Source organism: Mixophyes fleayi, chromosome 3 (assembly GCF_038048845.1).
Source record: "Mixophyes fleayi isolate aMixFle1 chromosome 3, aMixFle1.hap1, whole genome shotgun sequence".
In the NCBI taxonomy this organism is placed as follows: domain Eukaryota; kingdom Metazoa; phylum Chordata; class Amphibia; order Anura; family Limnodynastidae; genus Mixophyes; species Mixophyes fleayi.
In genome coordinates this window covers 210182223-210201135 of record NC_134404.1, presented here as the reverse complement: position 1 = coordinate 210201135, position 18913 = coordinate 210182223, and the positions used below count along the sequence as shown (strand labels likewise).

General features: G+C 41.7%; 1 protein-coding gene across 4 annotated transcripts in view; it reads right to left on the bottom strand.

The window, feature by feature from the left end:
• Positions 1-239: 239 nt before the first annotated feature.
• LAMA2 (laminin subunit alpha 2) overlaps positions 240-18913 on the bottom strand; it is a 711555-nt gene continuing 692881 nt past the window's right edge. For all 4 annotated transcript variants that reach the window (XM_075203053.1, XM_075203052.1, XM_075203054.1 and 1 more), the window contains 4 exons: positions 17577-17730; positions 16549-16679; positions 15258-15480; positions 240-549 (listed from right to left, as the gene is read on the bottom strand). In XM_075203053.1, the coding sequence (XP_075059154.1) occupies positions 398-549; positions 15258-15480; positions 16549-16679; positions 17577-17730 (660 nt within the window). In that variant the 3' untranslated portion in view covers positions 240-397. The remainder of the gene's footprint in view (positions 550-15257; positions 15481-16548; positions 16680-17576; positions 17731-18913) is intronic.

Sequence of the window (18913 nt, the reverse complement as noted above, 5' to 3'; positions counted from 1 at the left end):
AAAACTAAGATACAAAAATTGTAAAAAGACCATATCAAAGGCACAATGCAGTTGTCCATATATACACCAAAACAGATGCTGAGAATTACACCTTCATTGTACAATCACATTGCACAGACAACAATGTCATTTCCCCCCCCACCTGTTTCCAAGGTGATAATGTGCCCCCTCTCCACCTTGTTGTTACCTCTGACCATATAAATTGTTTGTCCAAATAATTGGTACACTTATTTTGATTATATAAATGCTCTTTTTATTTACCATATGGGAAAAATATTTTTTATTGAACTACATGGAAATACACAATATAGCACCCTTTGACGTTTGCATGGGGTTACCATACATACACATGCACTTCAAAACCTGGAACTGATTCTTTTATTGGTCACCAATCAGATCATGGGCATGATAATGGCTGCACTCCTTTTATCTCCAGTGACTTGCTGAAGTTGATCTCCTGTGCTTTACCAGTGCCTTTGGTAAGTTTCAGATCTTTAATGCACCCTTTAAAGCTTACGTTAGTGGTCAGGCCAAATTGCTTCACATCTTCTGTAGATAAAAGAGATAAAGCACAGATTAATAAAGCCCAATATCCATTGTGTTGTGTTATATTCTTATAGTAGAAAAAAAAACAAGAATACATATAAACAATTATACTGTATTTGTCCTCAAATATTTTAAATAATCTCAACAAACATCAAGAGTAAAAAAAAGTCCTAACAAATAATAAAAACAAATAATATTGTATAATCGTAATGATATAACTTATAACAGATAAAATTAATGTATTTAACAAGCAGTACTTTTGGTTTATATATATAAACAATTTCTGGGTTTTCAAAATGACTCTCCGGTAATATTTTTTTAAAAAAAGAAATATAATTAAAGATTTAAAACTAAATAATATTTATCTATGTGCTTGTCCAGTATATGAAATACTTTGTTTCGCAAGCACTCATTGAACTAGGCATCTGTCAACCCTATAGTCCAGTGGTTCCCAAACTGTGTGCCTAGGCTCCCTGGGGTGCCTTGGAGATCTCACAGGAGTGCCTCAGCCAGGGCCAGTGGTAAGCAAGGCAGGGGGCTACTTGGTAATAATTTTGGCTTAGGGGTGCCTTGAAAAAATTGTGGAGACCCTAAGGGTGCCTTGAACTGAAAAAGTTTGGAATCCACTGCTATAGTCAATGATGAAGCAAACACAGTGCATTGGGTTTTCAAGTGCATTATAATGTAAAATGGAGAGGCAAAATGACAATTATCTTTAAGTCACTGAGCGCTTAAAACGCAGACATCTCAGGTGCAGAGAGTACAGTGTATGTATATTGTTTTTAAAAAAACATATTAAACGCAAGTAATGCACAATTAAATTCAGTGGCCTATTTATTTGCTACACCTTTCTAGATCTAGGTAGGACAACCGTTTACCCCTTGAAGAGCCTGAATTCTTTGTGGCATTGGACAAGGTGTAGGAAACATTTTTCAGAGATTCTGATCCATGTTGACATAATAGCATCACGCTTTTGCTGCAGATTTGTCAGCTGCACATTCATTCTGTGAATCTGCTGTTTCACCAATACTCATATGTGCTCTATTGGATTGAGATCTGATGACTGTTGAGGCCATTGGAGTACTCTAAACTAATTTGTTATGTTTGTGGAACCAGCTGGAGATGTTGTGTGCTTTGTGACATGACACATTATCCTGCTGAAAGCAGCCATTAGAAGATGGGTAGAATATGGCCATAAAGGGATGCACATGGTCAGCAACAATACTCACGTTGGCTGTTAAATTTAAACCATGCTCAATTTTATGAAGCAGCCTAATGTTTGCCAAGAAAACATTCCCCACACCATTGCACCACCACAAACCTGCCCTGTTGCAACAAGGCAGGATGGATACATGGATTTATGTTGTTTACACCAAATTCTGACCCTACCATCTGCATGTCATAGCAGAAATTGAGATTGGTCACACTTAGTGACATTTTTCTAATGTTCATCTATCAAGCCTTGGTGAGCCTGTGCACACTGTAGCCTCACTTATCTGTTCTTAGCTGATAGGAGTGGAACCCAGTGTGGCCTTCTGCTATTATTTATAATCCATCCACTTCAAGGTTTAACTTGCCGTGCGTTCAGATGCCGTTCTGCATACAACTGTTGTAATGCATGGTTATTTCAATTACTCTCACATTCCTGTCAGCTTGAACTAGTCTGGCCATTGTCCTCTGACCTCTTTCATTAATAAGGCATTTTGTCCACAGAACTAACTGCCGCACACTGGCTGTTTTTTATTTTGCGCACCATTGTCTGTCAACTCAAGACAAGAGATCAGTAGTTCCCAAACCACCCTGTCTTACACCAACAATAATTTCTGGGTAAAACTCACTTAGATCACATTTCTTTGCCATTCTGGTGTTTGGTCTGAACAACTGAACCTCTTGACCATGTCTGCATGCTTTTATGTATTGGGATGGTGCCACATAATTGACTGATTAGATATTTGCATTAACGAGCAGGTGTACCTAATAAAGAGGCCACAGAGTGTATAACAGCACATAAAGCAATGTATTTAAAAACTCATTAAAATAATTGAAAGTATACTGGTTATTGTTAGGCATTGTATGACACATGAAAGAGGCTGAAACAATTAGTTGATTGCGAGAAAAAAAATTAAATGAAAATGAGCTGGCAAATGTACACAATAGGCTACTTTTTTTGACAAAAGCCAATTAACCTACTAGTATGTTTTTGGACTGTGGGAGGAAACCAGAGCACCCGGAGGAAACCCACACAAACATAGGAAGAACATACAAACTCCACACAGATAAGGCCATGGTCAGAACTGAACCCATGACCCCACCACTGTGAGACAGCAGCACAAAACCCTGATGCCACGTGCCTACGTAATTAATTGTAGAAAAATATATGGCTAAGATATGAATTAAAGGAGATAAACAATCATCATGACAGTGTTTTTGTATTTTGTAAAACTGTAAATCAGTCTAATATGTGTACCATTTATTTAACAACCAATTTGCTACAACATATTTAGCTATTTATGTTGCAATGAATAACAGTGGAATTCATATGAAACATGTGATTTAGAAAACAAATCTAACACAGATTTTTTTATTCACTTTTGCATCACTTATAAAACAACAAAGTTTAATAAAAACTTTCTAATTATGGACTATTTTTGAATTACTTATTAAATACAATTTGCTAATCCGTTACAAATCAGCACTGAATTATCTCTCGCCAACCTGTGACTGTTATATATAGAGGATTGTCATATATTAAAACAAATGGTAAGAGAATAATGAGGTGAAATGTATCAGCATAAGAGAATATTAATCTTCTAAGCGCACATGGATAAGGGTTGTGTTTTGTTTTGATCTTTAGTAGTCACATAACTCTATTATCCTATATCACTTATAATAATATTTTGCCAAGGTCGAATTATGTGACATATGTCCAATTTTTATTGCAAATAATAAAGGATTTTGTTTTAAATCTAATTCAAGTGTTCACCCAATAAATTTACTATGGCATATTCATTTCAAGGGGTACATTTATCAAGCTGTGAGTTTGAAAAAGTGCAGATGTTGCCTATAGCAGCCAATCAGAATCTAGCTGGCATTTTGTAGAATGTACTAAATAAATAATAATAACTAGAATCTGATTGGTTGCTATAGGCATCATCTCCACTTTCTTAAACCCGCAGCTTGATAAATTTACCCCCAGATGTGCTAGTAAAGAGAACATTTTTCCCCATGCAAACTAGTAATGTTCCTGAAGCAGAGTTCACCGCCCATCAGATTATACTTTGATATAAAGTTCACTCTTCTTTAAAACATGTTGTTTACAAACATAAATTAATGCAAGTTAGAGGTAAGGGCTGCTATCCAATAGAAATATTAAAGTGTCCTAAGTATATTGAACTCTGCAAGATTACCAAGAGCAGAAACCTGGTATCTTTTCATATGGCCATGCCAACCTCTATGAAGATTCCCAAGGTTTTGCCATTATTAAAAGTAGTGGTCTAGTAGACCATAAGTAAGAAATGTGTGCAGGCCTCCTCCAGTCTTTATCAATTGAGATCCAGAATAAGAAAGCAAAATGATATTAAATTTGACATGGCTTTGAGGACTCCTTCAATACTTAGGTCACTGGAAGGGACTGAGCTTTTGGCTGATATTTTCTGTGTACTGATCAGGCTATTATTGACCCAGTTCTTATCAGTACTTGCCCTGACTTTTGCCTGAATATTAGCATCACTGAAACTTGCAGCCAGCCCTGGCCATTGCTCAGATTCTTGACCACTGGCGTTTGCAGCCGGAAGTAACCTTTGCCTGGCTATTTGACCACTATATTCTGCAGCCTTCCCTCACTCTCCTTAGTATCACTGACTATGTTAGTCTGCTGCTTGCTCTGACCTCTTAATCATAAACGTTTTTTGTAGTTACTGTCTTGGCTAATTTGCAGACTAGTGATGGGCGATTCATGAATGATCAGTTCAAAATGAACTAATCTTCAATGTGAACTAACTCAATTGGTTCACAGCTCTGGCAAAGATTAGTTCATCAGGAACTAAAACAAGTGGGAGGAGTTAGACAGAGATAAAGTACAGCAGTGGTCAACCACTAGGCTGATCAGGCTGCAGCCTGGGGTGCTGAGTCCTGGGGGTCGCAGCGTGGCAGAATTGCAAGCTGTTTTTTTTTTTCCTTCAAATGCCGGCAATCGGCTTCTTTCTCCTCTAATGGAGCTGCCCCTGTCCTCAAGGGGGCGGTCCCGCATGCTCCTGTACCCAATCACGCTGCTAACAGCATCTGACACTGTTAGCTGCGCTGTCAGTGTGGCTGCAGTTTATTGCTTAGTGATGTCACGTGAGATCTCACATCTCACGTGACCACACTAATCAAACAGAGCGCGCCTGCAGTGACAGTGCAGCTAACAGCGTTGGATGCTGTTAGCTGCATGTGAAGATGACACGCGCCGGCATCTGGAGAGAGGAGGAACAGAAGACAGCAAGGTAAGTGCAGTTTGTTAAATATCAGGGGGGGGGGGGAGAGAGATGACTGGGGGGGATTAATGAACTGGCTAAAGGGGGAGGGGGGCTTATAAATTGGATATGGGGGGATTAATGAACTGGCTAGTATGGATTGGATAGGGGGGATTAATGGAGTGAAACTGGGGAGGTAATTAACTGGCTAGAGGTGGGGCTTATGAATTGGATGGGGGGTTATGAACTGGATAGGGGGGGCTTATGAATTGGATGGGAAGGTTAATGAAATGGCTAGAGGGGGGATTAATGATTAATTAATAATTAATGAAGTGAAAATGGGGAGGTAATGAACTGGCTAGAGGGGGGTTGATGAAGTGAAAATGAGGAGGTAATGAACTGGCTAGAGGGGGGAGTTAATGAATTGGATAGGGGGATTAATGAAAAGGGGGGGTCATAAACTGTCTGGTGTGGGTTGATAAAAATGGGGGATGAATTGGCTGGTGGGGGAGGTGATGAAATAGCTTGCGGGGGGCAGGATCTCTGTATTGTGTGGCGGTCACTAGAATACTAAATACTAGATAGACAGGGCTGGTAGATGTTACTATAATTTTCATATATTTTATTGTCTGACTGTACTAGGGGTTGTTAAAATTTTGCACTATGATACAATTTTTGCACATTTTTTTTTTTTAAAATTCTTTATTTTGGTTGGTCATATAAGCAAATACAGGGAATAAGAGTGTTATTATTGAACAGACGTACAAAAACAGTCAAAACAATTGAATCAACATGTACATAGAAGCTTATAATGAGACAACCATTTTTACAATTTTATATGCGGTATCAAATTGTATATAACTGTAGTGAAAGTGTGAAATGTGGGAGTGGGGGGAAGGGAGTCAGAGAGGAAGGGGGGGGGGAGACCACAAAGCAGGTATATGAAAGAGCTCAGGGGGTGGAGAGTGTGTAGACGACTCAAGAAGATAAGGGGGCAAAGCGTATAAGGGAGCTGGACTTACCCCACATGGGTCCTTATCACGGGGCTAATTGTTAGGGGGACGCGAGCTTTCCACAAACTGCCAAGGAGCCCAAACCTGGTTAAAAACATGGCCTCTATCATGGAGGTAATAGGTAATCTGTTCCATGGCTGCGACATGCCAGATTTGTTTTTTAAGGGCTGTTAGAGAGGGAGGGGACGTTTTTTTCCAGTTTAGCGCGATAAGGGATTTAGCCGCTTTCAGTATATGTGAGGCTAGTTTTTTGGAAAATTTGTCAAGTTCTGGAGGAGGATAGCATAGTAGAAACACCCAGGGGTCCTTTGCGACGGGAGCCTCAAATAGAGAGTTTAGAATGCCACAAACCACATCCCAGAAGGAGGAGATAGTTGGGCAGGTCCACCATATGTGGAGCATAGTTCCCCTGTGGCCACAGCCCCTCCAACAATAAGGTGAAGAAGAGGGAAACATGCTGTGGAGTCGAGTAGGGGTATAATACCAACGGTAATAGATTTTATAAGAGGTTTCTTTAAGTTTGGTGGATATGGAGCTTTTGGCTATCCCCAGTCTCATGTCGTCCCATGCTTCATCGTCCGGAGGGGGGCCTAGATCCTTTTCCCAATCAGCCTCATGTGCCCTCGGGGTAGGAAGGACAGCAGCAATAAATATACCATAAAGTTGGGATATCAAGCCTCTGTCTCTAGGGTGATTTTTACAAATATCTTCAAAGGGGGTTAAATCTCGCAAAACATAGGTAGGTGGCAGGGACCGCAAAAAATGACTAATTTGGAAAAACTCAAACGGACTAAGTATGCGGGATGGGGAGTGACGTTGGAGTTCTGCCAGTGGGAGCCAGTGGTTTGCTTTGGAGAAGTCTATCGGGAATTTAAGGCCAGCTTTATTCCAAAGACGAGCTCTCGCGGCGGAGTGTCCAGGAGGGAATACAGGATTGTGCCATATGGGGGTTAAGGGGGATAGTTGTGTGGTAAGCTTCAGTTTAAAGGAGTAAAAATCCCATAGCTTGATGTCAAACTTGATAGTAGGGAGCATTTTAGATGCAGGAGGGCGATGTGCAGGGGAGAGACCCCATAAGGGTGTAAGATAGGGCAAGGTAGTATAAGCCGATTCTATATCGAGCCAGGAAGTGGAGCCTGGGGGGGCATATGAGGTAACAATTTGTGAAAAGTGGGAGGCCAGGTAATATAGTTTAATATCGGGGAGACCTCTGCCGCCAGAAGAGATTGGTCGTTTGAGAATGCTGGCTGAGATCCGTGGGGGTCTGTGATTCCAAACAAAACGGATGAGGGATTTTTGTATGTTAGAAAGGAAGGAGGCAGGAACTGCTACCGGGAGTGTTTGAAAGAGGTATAACCATTTTGGTATAATAGACATTTTGATTGCTATGATCCTGCCCAGCCAGGAGATAATGAGGCGTTTCCAGGAGGTCAGGTCAGAGAGCATCTTAGCGAAAAGGGGAGGGAAGTTTTCAGGAAAGAGGAGGTCATAGCGTGAGGTGAGGAAAACTCCCAAATATTTGATCTTTCTTTTTTGCCACTTAAAATTGAAGGTTGTCTGGAGGAGATCCGTTTCCCGAGGGGAGACATGCAGCAGCATGGCCTCTGATTTTGCATAGTTTATTTTATAACCAGAGGTGATCCCATAGGCTTGGAGAATTTCATAGAGATTGGGGAGGGAGATCGCTGGTTGGGATAGAGAGAGGAGGACGTCATCTGCAAAAAGAGAAATTTTGGAGTTGATGCTACCCACCTGCACCCCCTGAATGTTGGGATTGGATCTAATCTGGGAAGCCAAGGGTTCGATCACCAGAGCGAATATAAGGGGTGATAGGGGGCAACCTTGCCTTGTGCCGTTTTGGATCAAGATCGGGTCTGAGGGTATACCATTAATCAAAACTTTGGCAAGGGGAGTCGTATATAATGCCAGGACGCCAGTGAGGAAGCTGCCAGCAAATCCAAAGGCCTCAAGGGTGGCCCTCATAAAGTCCCAGGAGATCCTATCAAATGCTTTTTCAGCATCGAGAGAGAGCATAATAGTTGGGGAGGTCCTTGAGTTGACAACGTGGATAATGTCAATGGCTCTTCTGGTATTATCTCTCGCCTGGCGTCCCGGGATAAACCCCACTTGGTCATAATGGATAAGGGAAGGGAGGAATTGGTTTAAACGATTCGCCAGAATTTTGGCATATATTTTCAAGTCAAGGTTAAGAAGGGAGATTGGTCTGTAACTTGCACAGTGGAGGGGGTCCTTCCCTTCTTTGGGGATTACTACAATTCTAGCTTCGAGCATTTCAGGGGGGAAGGAGTCTCCCTGAAGAACATTGTTGTAAAGGGACCGCAGGTGGGGAGCAAGCAAGCCCGAAAACTTCTTATAATAAGCGGCCGTGAAGCCATCGGGGCCTGGGGCTTTGCCTTTTTTTTGCCCTTTAATGGTTTGCTGGATTTCCTCTATCGAGATCTCCTCATTGAGATGTTCAAGAGCTTGGTGGGGTAATTTCGGAAGTTTGGAGTTGGCTAGAAATTCTGAGATCAGAGTGGCATTGGATTGTTGTGTTGGGGAGGTGGGGGAGGGTGGGAGGTTATACAATTCTGTGTAATATTGTTGGAAGGATGTTCTGATGGCCGCAGGATCGTAGAGAAGCTGGTTGTGGGAGTTACGGATCGAGACAATATTATTATTCGTCCTAGCGGTGCGGAGACGTGATGCCAGAATTTTATCTGCTTTGTCTCCTTTCTCATAGAAAGTTTGGCGAAGCCATTTGAGTCGCTTGGCAACTTGTTTGGAGAGAAGGAGATCCAGTTGAGCTTTTGTTTTATGTAAGGCCACTAACGTGGCAGGGTCAAAGGTCATCTTATGTTGGATTTCTAAATCATGCAGTTGGAGTGAGAGTTTATTGATATTGGAGAGAGTTTCTTTTTTATTCCTGGAGGCCATGCTGAGCAGATGTCCCCTCATGACCGCTTTATGCGCCAGCCAGAGAGTAGACTTAGAGATCTCCTGTGAGTCATTTAATTCGAAGTAGGTCTCTAGGTGTGATCTAAGCTGGGATACTATGTCTACATTGTGGAGGAGAGATTCGTTAAGGCGCCATGTCATGGGGCGTGGACGAGGTGTGAGGCCAGAAAGATCAATGGAAATGGGGGAGTGGTCAGACCAAATCAGGGGATGGATCCGGGCCTCCTGGAGGTTTAAGGCAAGGTCATGGCTGAGCAGGATCATATCTATGCGGGAATAAGATTGGTAAGGTGAGGAGTAAAACGTGTAGTCTCGAGCTGTTGGGTCTTTTACTCTCCAGGAATCATAAAGAAGCTGGGACTTCATGAGACTGAGGAGAGATTTAGAGGAGAGTGGGTCTGAAATGGGTAGGGCTGCAGCCACAGGGGAAGAGCGGTCGAGAGAGCTATTTAGGACGGTGTTGAAGTCTCCCGCTACTATAAGGTCCCCCTGACGGAGTCGTGTCAGCAAAGTATCCAGTTTTGAGAAAAAACGATGTTGGTTTTGGTTAGGGGCATAGATGTTAACCAGGGTACAGAGTTTATTGTTAAGTTTACCTACTAAGATGAGGAACCGACCCTCTTTATCAGCGAGTGAGTCAATGAGTTCAAATGTAAGGTGGCGCGAAAACATAATGGCCACTCCGCGTTTCTTGGCTGAGTGGTCGCATGCATGATGAGTGTTAGGGTAAATTTTGGAGCGTAACTCGGGGTGGCAGTTGTGTAGAAAGTGCGTTTCTTGTAGGAAAATTAGATCGCCTGTATGAAGTTTGAGAGTGGCAAAGAGTTTACCGCGCTTCTGGGGGGTGTTAAGGCCCTTTACATTAAAGGAGAGAACTCTAAGACCCATGTGAGGTAAGAAGGAAAAAGATAGAGATAGAGCCCAATGTATAGGGGGCCGTGGGAAGTCTCAAGAAAGTGACAGGAGGGCACTTGGGGGGTTGTGCAGTACACGGGGGGGTAGACGAGAAAGTCATATCTGAATGTTTCATGTGGTCGGTTTGAAAAAGGGGAAGGTTGGTGGTGGGAAAAGGAGGGGAAAGGGTAGGAAGTAAGTCACACGGCAGAGTAGGCCGGGACCAGTGGTGCCGACATCGGGAGAGGATACTATGTACTGGGGGAGTACATAGGTCAGCATAGGAGCTAACAGCTCCGGGGGAGCGTGGCGAGGCATCCAGCAGACGCATCGCGCCGGCCAAAAAGAACGGGTCAGAGGGGTGTATCCCTCTGGGTTACCTGAAATAGAGGCTTTGGTAGTGGATTAAATGTGGGTGTTGGGCGAAGCAACCTGGGAGGGGGGTGGGGATAATGAATTTGTGCAATATTGTAAGGGGTGGGAGTTGAGGTGAAGTATAGGAGGGGGATGGTAGGGAGTGTAAGAGGAAGAGGGCAAAGGTATAGCGAAGAGTAGAAATATGGAAGGTATAGCGAAGAGTAGAAATATGGAGCAAGACATATCAGTGTAACCAAACATTTTGAAATTAAACAGAGTAGAATAGCACTAAGTGGTATTGTAGTGAAATACTGGAACCATATAACCATATATTTAACAATTACTCATGGAAAAGAGGTATCAGTTGCTAGTGCAGTAAAACAAAGATTGATAACTGATCGGGTGATCTCATGTAACAGCCCTCATTCAAAACAGGTTAGGTGGATAAATAAAGCGGGAAGATTAGGCAGATGACAGCCTGGGCCATCAGGAGGCACCTGTAGTGAGGGTCTGCGACACAAGAGCACCCAACAAAGATGCTAATAAACAGTACTACTAGCGAATATAATGCAGCACAGTACAGTGGAAAAAAGGTTAAAGATCTACCAGGAGCTAGGGTCCCCCAGACAATATTAAACAAGATGAACCTAACCATGTAATAATATAGCAAGTGGCATACAAAAACATAACGGGATTTTAACTTGTGAGACGTTACGGAATAAAGTAGTGTTCCTTTGCGAGCCCCTCAAAATGAGGGGAGACCTCACTAGAGGTGTGGGCCCATTGGTAAGAGAAGAACACAAATTACAGAGAAAACAAAACCTGAGAATGGTAATCAAGTCACGGAAGCTTCATCAGGTGGTGGCGATGATGTCGGCACAGTGGACCATTCAGCACTGGGAGCTTGACGTGACGGGGGTCTTGCTGTTTTCTGAGGGAGAACAGATGACTCAGAAGGGGTTGGAAGACCGGTAGTAATTCCAAGTTTCGGGAGTAGGGAGTGGGCTTCAGAGAAAGTTCTGGCCATTAGCATTGAGCCCTGATGCCAAATCAGGATGCGAAAGGGGAATCCCCAACGGTATTTAATTTGTCGCTGTTGAAGAAGTGTGGTGATAGGCTTAAAGTCTCTCCTTTTGGCTAGGGTGATTGGGGAAAGATCCTGGAAAATTTGAAGGGTAACATTGTCGAAGGTGATAGATTGAAGGCGGCGGACTTCTCTCATGATTTCTTCCTTCGCTGTGAAGTAGTGCATTCTAAGTATGACGTCCCTGGGTTGGGACGGGTCCTGGGAGCGGGGTCTCAGCGCCCTGTGGGCTCTGTCCAGGAGAAGGTGTTCCTCAGGAGTAGAAGGGGAGAGCTGAGAGAAAAGTTTCTTGAGGTAAAGGTCCAAGTGAGCTGGCTCGATCTGTTCCGGTATTCTGCGGATTCTCAGATTGTTGCGTCGCGCTCGATTGTCTTGGTCTTCTTGTCCTTCTTGCAGTTGGGTAATGTCTTGGCGAATTTGGTGAAGGTCTGTTTCGTATGATTGTTGATAGGTTACCACTTCTTCCACTCTGTGTTCCAGATGATCGGTTCTACCGCCTATTTCAGCAATATCTGCTTTAAGTGAGTGGAGGGCTTGGACCGATGTTTTGACTTCCTTCAGTTCTTTGAGGAGAGATAGAAAGTCTCGGCGAGTCAAAGGAGAACAGTCCTCACTTTCAGGATCTGAGTCAGAGTGATCACTAGATCTGGCCGGAGTTTTCTGTTTGGAGAGATAAGGAAGGAGATCTCCTCCTGAAGGTTTCTTTCCTCCTCTGGGCATCGTAGTAGAGTGGGAAGAGAACCCGTTGAGGAAGTGGTGAGGGAGGAGGGTAGGTTGCTTCGCTATAAGTGGTTCAGGGCCGAGGGGGATAGAGAGACATGATTAGCATCTAGACATCTGTTGATCGTCTGGTGGGAAGTGTGGGAGCCCCCACATTATAAGGAATTTGTCGGTCAAGGCCCTTCTCAGTAAATGGAATTGTATAAGCACTGAAGAGACCTATGGATATATAGGTATTATTTCTTAGAAAGTTATAGAGCGCAGTGTCCGGTATTGGCCACTGGGTGGCAGCACTGGTGTTGAAGTGCAGATAGGAACAAGCAATTTCTATTGTATAGATCTGGTTGACCCAGGTGGGTTAATAACAATGAAGATTTATGTTCCTCCGAACTCCTATTCCCAGCAGGGGATCTTAGAAATTTGTGGGGCAGCCAGCCTCAAGGCAGAAGGAGGGTATTGTGACTCACCGCTTGGAAGAAGACAGGAGCAGGTCAGTGCAGCGTCAGCAGCTCCCAGGATGGACATGGGCTCCCAAGCCACACAGCGCAGCCAGCAGACTCCAGGGGGAGAGAGGCCAGATGAGAGGGAGCTGCCCTACAGCCGGAGGTCCTGTGAGGAGAAGCGCCCTCGCGGCAAGATGGCGGCCGCGGGGTCAAAATCGAGGCCGCGGCTTTCCGGCGCGGGCTAGGCCTCACTACCGTTGGGAGGTCCAGGAGCACGGCGGATATCCCGGGGGCGATCTGGAGTATAGCAGCGACCTCCGGTAAGCCGCGGGAGCGCTATAGGCAGGGTCTTGGCTGTTGGGGAGCAGTGTGGAGTCCCTATTGACAGTGGACTTCCACGGAGCTCAGAGTCAGCGCGACCGTCCGTTATGGCTGACAGGCCACGCCCCATTTTTGCACATTTTAAATACAGGACTCCCAAGTTTCCAGAAGCCAGCCAACGGCCAACGCTCAAAGAACAAGCAAAAGAGAACACCAGGTAGTCTACGCTGCAAGATCAGGTAAGAGAGGAAGTGCATAATAAAGTGTGTTTTATGTATTAATTAATGTTTTACAATTTTAATTATATATATATATCTATATCTATCTATCTATCTATCTATATATGTGTGTGTATATGTATACGCACATGGTGCGGGGGCGGCAACCAGTGTAGTAGCCTAGGGCGGCTGTGACCCTTAATCAGGCCCTGGCCCCTGGACTCCCCCTCCTCCTGTACTCCTCATCTGTGATAAATATGCTACTTTGTTTGTAGGTGGTACTACAGCTGTCCCCCTATTCAGTTCATGTTATAATCATGAGTCTGTACCTCTAGACTACCACAGGTGGCGCTGCTATGTTCAGACATTGTCTGGGACTCTGCAAAGCTGATCATTGAACTGTATTGTCATGAGTCATTCTCCTGGCTTAGTAGTTCAATAGTTCATCTAGTTGATTTGACTTATTTGAGTAATTTGACTAATTTAGCTCATAAGTCACAGGATACCTTCCGTGTCAGCTCAAAACACAGAGCTGAGTGCTGCATGCTATATACTGTAGTTATGTTTACTCCACCATGTATAGAGGAAGATGTATTAAACATTCAAGAGAGATATCTAATGACTGTATTTTAAAAGCAAAAAAAAGACACATTATAATACTCTGAATTTAAGTATTTCTCATTTGCATTTTATGGAAGTAAAAAATAATAATACAAATTGTATTAACTTTGCAGAGATCAACATGTCACTAGTAGCTTGTTGTACAAGTGATCGCCCATTTTAAAATATTAAAAGTGATCAGACATATTAAACATATCTTATCATTTTAACAGGACTATAACTCATCTAATGAGACAGAACTAGACATACCTATTACACATACAGTCTATGTGTAATAGACTAGATCTTCTCAATCACTTCTCTCAGCAGTGTTCCAGAGCCAGTGAACTAAAAGAACTAACTGAACTAATCTTTTGAGCAAACTAGATCAGAATGAACTAATCTCCAAAATGTACTGGATTTCACATCACTATTGCGGACCACTTCCTACACTGTGCACTTTTCTTTTTTTGTGCTTATACTAGGGTTCAAGTGTTTTGACATCACTCTGTGCTCTGCGGAGTCATCTTCAAAATTGCAATGATGTGTATATGGAACATACCCGTACTCAAAATTGGTGGGGAAATGTATGCGCTGTGAGAAATGTGATTTTGCTAAGCTGACGCCATCTTGTTGCCTTATAGCCATTTTGTTCTGTTATAGCTTAAATACAATTAGATGCACCTGTTTTGTAGGAGTAATTCATTATTTGCAAGGCTAAGCTTATAACCTAGGACATACCAGACAGGAGATAAGCCAGCCCCCCCCCCCCCCCCCCTGGGGAGTTCTAGTGTGGATAATGAGAGAATATACTAACATCTGTGTAAAGGGAACATGAGTGGTTAAAACATTTTGATGCGTAGTTTTCTGTAATACGTGATTTTTGCTATATAGATAGGAACTTGTAACTAATAAAGCAGAGATTATTGTACACTCAAACCATGCAGTGTATTTAATTCTTTCCAGCTGATGAGCTCATAACTGATAATCTGACATATACAGGTGAACAATCTGATATAGATTCGACAGCTGACACAAAACAGTAAGTGCAAATGTGCATATGTAGATACACTCAGCTGTATAAGCCTTCATCTTTTAAAGAGGTTTCCTAGTTTGAATAAGAATTATAATAAGTTCTATTGCTTCACAGTAATAGCACTTTGGTGGGAGAGATGTTATTAATTATTTTTGTTTATACAACAAACAGTTGGAGAATACTTGATAGATCAGTTGCAAGTACACAACACTTTTGCAAAATGAGCATCACGGTGGTCAATTTTAAATAGCATAATCGTCCTATTTATTGGGTGGCCGCTCAAGAGTTATATAACCGTGTTACATGCTTTATTAGTTATATGCTTTTTTATTATTAACAGTGCCCAAAGAAAACCGTGATAGTCAAGATTTCAGAATCAAAATTTTTGTTGTACAAAAATAAACCAATGGTTTTTGATTTTTTTTTAAGCGATTTCTTCCAACACATTTTCCTGGCCAATGGCAAAATACATGTATTTACTTAATTATTAAACACTGTCTACTCAGTTGGCCACTGTGTAGAAGAGGTTCTTTCAGGTCTTCCCTATTTCAGGCATCAGCTGTCAACATATGCTCTGATGCCTTTTATCTCCCAGGAACTATAAAGTACTCACCAGGATATCCTCCTACAAAGACTGGATCATTAGTGTCTGCAGATGTCGATGCAGAATTTGGACTTTTAGCTTCCACTTTATTGTCATCGACAATCATCTCTAAGCGGTGCTTTATTTTATTTGCCACTACTTTGTGCCACCGTCCATCACACAAGCTACCTGGCAGCTCCGGCTCATAAACTGCTGTGAAACGGCCGGCTCCATTATCTGCGTGGAAATGAAGCTAAGGGAGAGGAAGATATCAAAACACAGACAGAGAGATGTTGTTATCCAAATACATATTCTGACTAAATGAGCAAGAATTATATTTTTCTCAGTGGTGCAAAGTCTAGTTATGATAATAAAATGTTTATACTGGTTTCTTTTTTGATGGGAAAACAACTGTTGCAAAAATACATTACATGGAAGGCCTATTTAAATGAAAGAAAACACACAAATATGCCAAGTTACTGGTGCACAATTAAAATTAATGATTTGTACCTTATTTACTAAATTCAGCAAAAGAAATGAAGGAATGGAGCAAATATGGATAAACAATTAAGTTAGCTTAGTGGTTCTCATTTATATAATGTCCAATTCTAAATTCTGGAGCCCACGTGCATGCTGGTACTTGTAGTGCCTCAAGAGCTTGCACTATATTATCATAGTATTACCCTGGTACCCAATGGCAAATGGTACAAGGAAGACCAAGTGCTGCTCTGTAGGTGAGGGGCCGGATCATTTTTACAGCCTCAATGCTGAGTAGCCTGGGCTCAGAAATGTAAGGGAGGGGGCTCTTTTTGTTTTCAAAAATGTATTTATATTTTAGACAAGTGAAGCTGGCAGGGTGGTCAAGTCAGTGTATACACCACACCAGGCATTTCACATAGGCAAATCGCACATCTTGTATTACCATGCAGTTTGGAGTGAACTGCATGTGGTTTAGGGCTTTGCAAACTATCACAAATTGCATCCGATGTGTGGTAGTTTGCAAAGCCCTAAACCCCATGCAGTGTGGTTTGAGGGATTTGCAAACCGAATGCTGCTTAGTAAATCTCCCACTATGTGTCTTTATTGAATATATGGAGTACTGTACTCACAGACACATCTTCTGCCTTATACCTCAGTCACTGGGAAATAACTACCCTTAACGAACCCCAGTTATATCCTATAAACTACTGTTTTCATGCTCATAATTTCCACTCAGTGTATGTAACCTTGTTCCAATGATATTTGATGCGAGACATTTCTAACTTCTAATCTTGGAAGTCCCTAATGATTAATTTGTGGAAAAAGCATTAAAGTTACTTACTTTACCATCCACTAGTTCAACGCCTAATCCGTCCATCTTTTTGCCACTGATGCCAAGGAGAACACCATTGGTCCTTGTTGTGCGGAACTCCAGTTCTATAATCAGATCTGTGCCTACTTTAAAAGCTCCGACTGAAAATAAAATATACATATAAACAAAACTGTACAATTACATAGACAAATATTGAAGAATAATTGACAATAATGTATGTAATATCAAAACTGAATAATGAACTTAACCACTTGCCATTAATTCATTTAAAGATTGATATATAATATTTACTATGGCATCCACAGCTGCAGCTTTCCTGATCTTTGCAAACGCAAAACAATTGAAGAGAAGACCTCTAAATACATTTTCTAAGTATTATCTTGACATGAATAAAACAACTAACTGCCCAGAGCCAGGACCTAGTGCTGTACCTGCAATTACCATCTGCCTGGAGCCAGACACTAGAGTAGTATCTGCAACTGCCAACTGCCCGGAGCCAAAAAGTAGAGTTATACCTGTCATCATAAACTGCTCAGAGCCAGGAGCCAACACAGTGTCTGTAATCACCAACTGCCCAGAGCCAGGAACTAGTGTTGTACCTGTGGCTACCAAATACCTGGAGGCAGGAACTAGTTTTGTACCTGTTGCTACCAAATACCTGGAGCCAGGAACTAGCACTATATCTGTAATTATCAACTTCTGGGAATTAGCTGCCCAGATCCAGTAATTAGCACATAACCTGTATCCATAAACTACCTAAAGCCAAAAAATAACACACTGGCTGTATTCAAGAACATCTTTACCTTCATGTTGTTTTGCTTTATTTGTTTGTAACACATTTTCCTCAATGTACACAGTGAAGTACTATGTTGGTGCTTTATAAATAAAACATAGTAATAATAATAATAACAATTGAACACATGGCCCCATTGCTTTGAGACAGCAATGCTAACCATGGTGCCACAGTGCAGCACAGTACCACAATATATACAAGTTTTAAGACAAAAATAATTATTCTATATCAATAAAACAATCACCTGTCTTTGCAAACCCTGATCCATCAAAATATGTTCCTTTCTCTGGATTAGCAAAACATGAACCAACATTGAAGCTGGAAGTGGGTTTATTAAAGTCTGTATTTCCTTCTTCCATTCTAAAATTCCTGATGCAGCCATCAATACTATGTAGAACCTAGGAAACACGGAAGTGATTCAGTACTAAGAAAGGTAAAATGATCTGATGACTAGTTACAGCAGAATATTAAAATACTTTTACAGAACACCCCACAGAATATTGCTTATGCTATATGAACTAGAACACTTAGTTTGTTGACCTTTAAAGTATTCACTAAAGCACTGTTTCCCAACTCCAGTCCTCAGGGACCCTTGCATGTTTTCATATCTCTTTGCAGGAGCACAGGTGTATTCATTACTGACTGACACATTTTGCAAGATACACAGGTGTATCATTATTTCACTTGTGACCTGGAAAACCTGCACTGTTAGGGGTCCCTGAGGACTGGAGTTGGTAAACAGTGCACTAAAGGAAAGACTATAAATGTTGCAAAGAAGTAAACAAAATAATAACAAGCACAAAAACCTCTCTGTGAAGTTAATTGTTAAACAATATATTACATGCTGTACATACCCATTTCATATGCAGTTAATGCTTTAAAACTATATACTGGGTGTTACGAATGATCATGTCCATGAATACTCAGAGGTCTTTGTCTGTACCCGTTACATCCCTCAATTGTCATTGTAGAACACTAAGCATGACTGATATATGTGTTTGCATGGTCTATTACTATATATAGAAAATTATAAAAAAGATTGTTGGTAATATCTTGCCATTGCTACTTGAATGAGTAAGCACACTAGTAATTAGAACTCAGACTCAAACAAACCACAAAAGAGATCTGAAAAAAGCATAATAAACCTCTGATTCTCTTTTGAAGTAACCAAATTATAAAACCAGAATAATTCTATTATACCCCACTCTCTCTTAGCTCCAGTACTCTAACAAAATCTGTTTCCCTCTCTCAACAATGACTCCACTCTGATATATCTCACACATACTGTTGCTGCTTTCTGATAAATGTGTAACTGTGCTTTACACACCACATACCATACACTATTCAGTGATAACTGACACTGCGTACTGAAGTTGTGTGTCTGCACAGGTCACACAGTGATAAACCATTTTGCTGGTATATTTCCATTTCCACACAGAGTTCTTTATTGTTTATATTGATTGTGTTTATTACATTTGTATGTAGTTAGTTTTTATTTTATAAAGATTTTATTTCCTTTGCATTTTTTTCATTTTTAATACAGGACTCCGCTGAGGAATGTAACCCTTCCATTAGACTTGG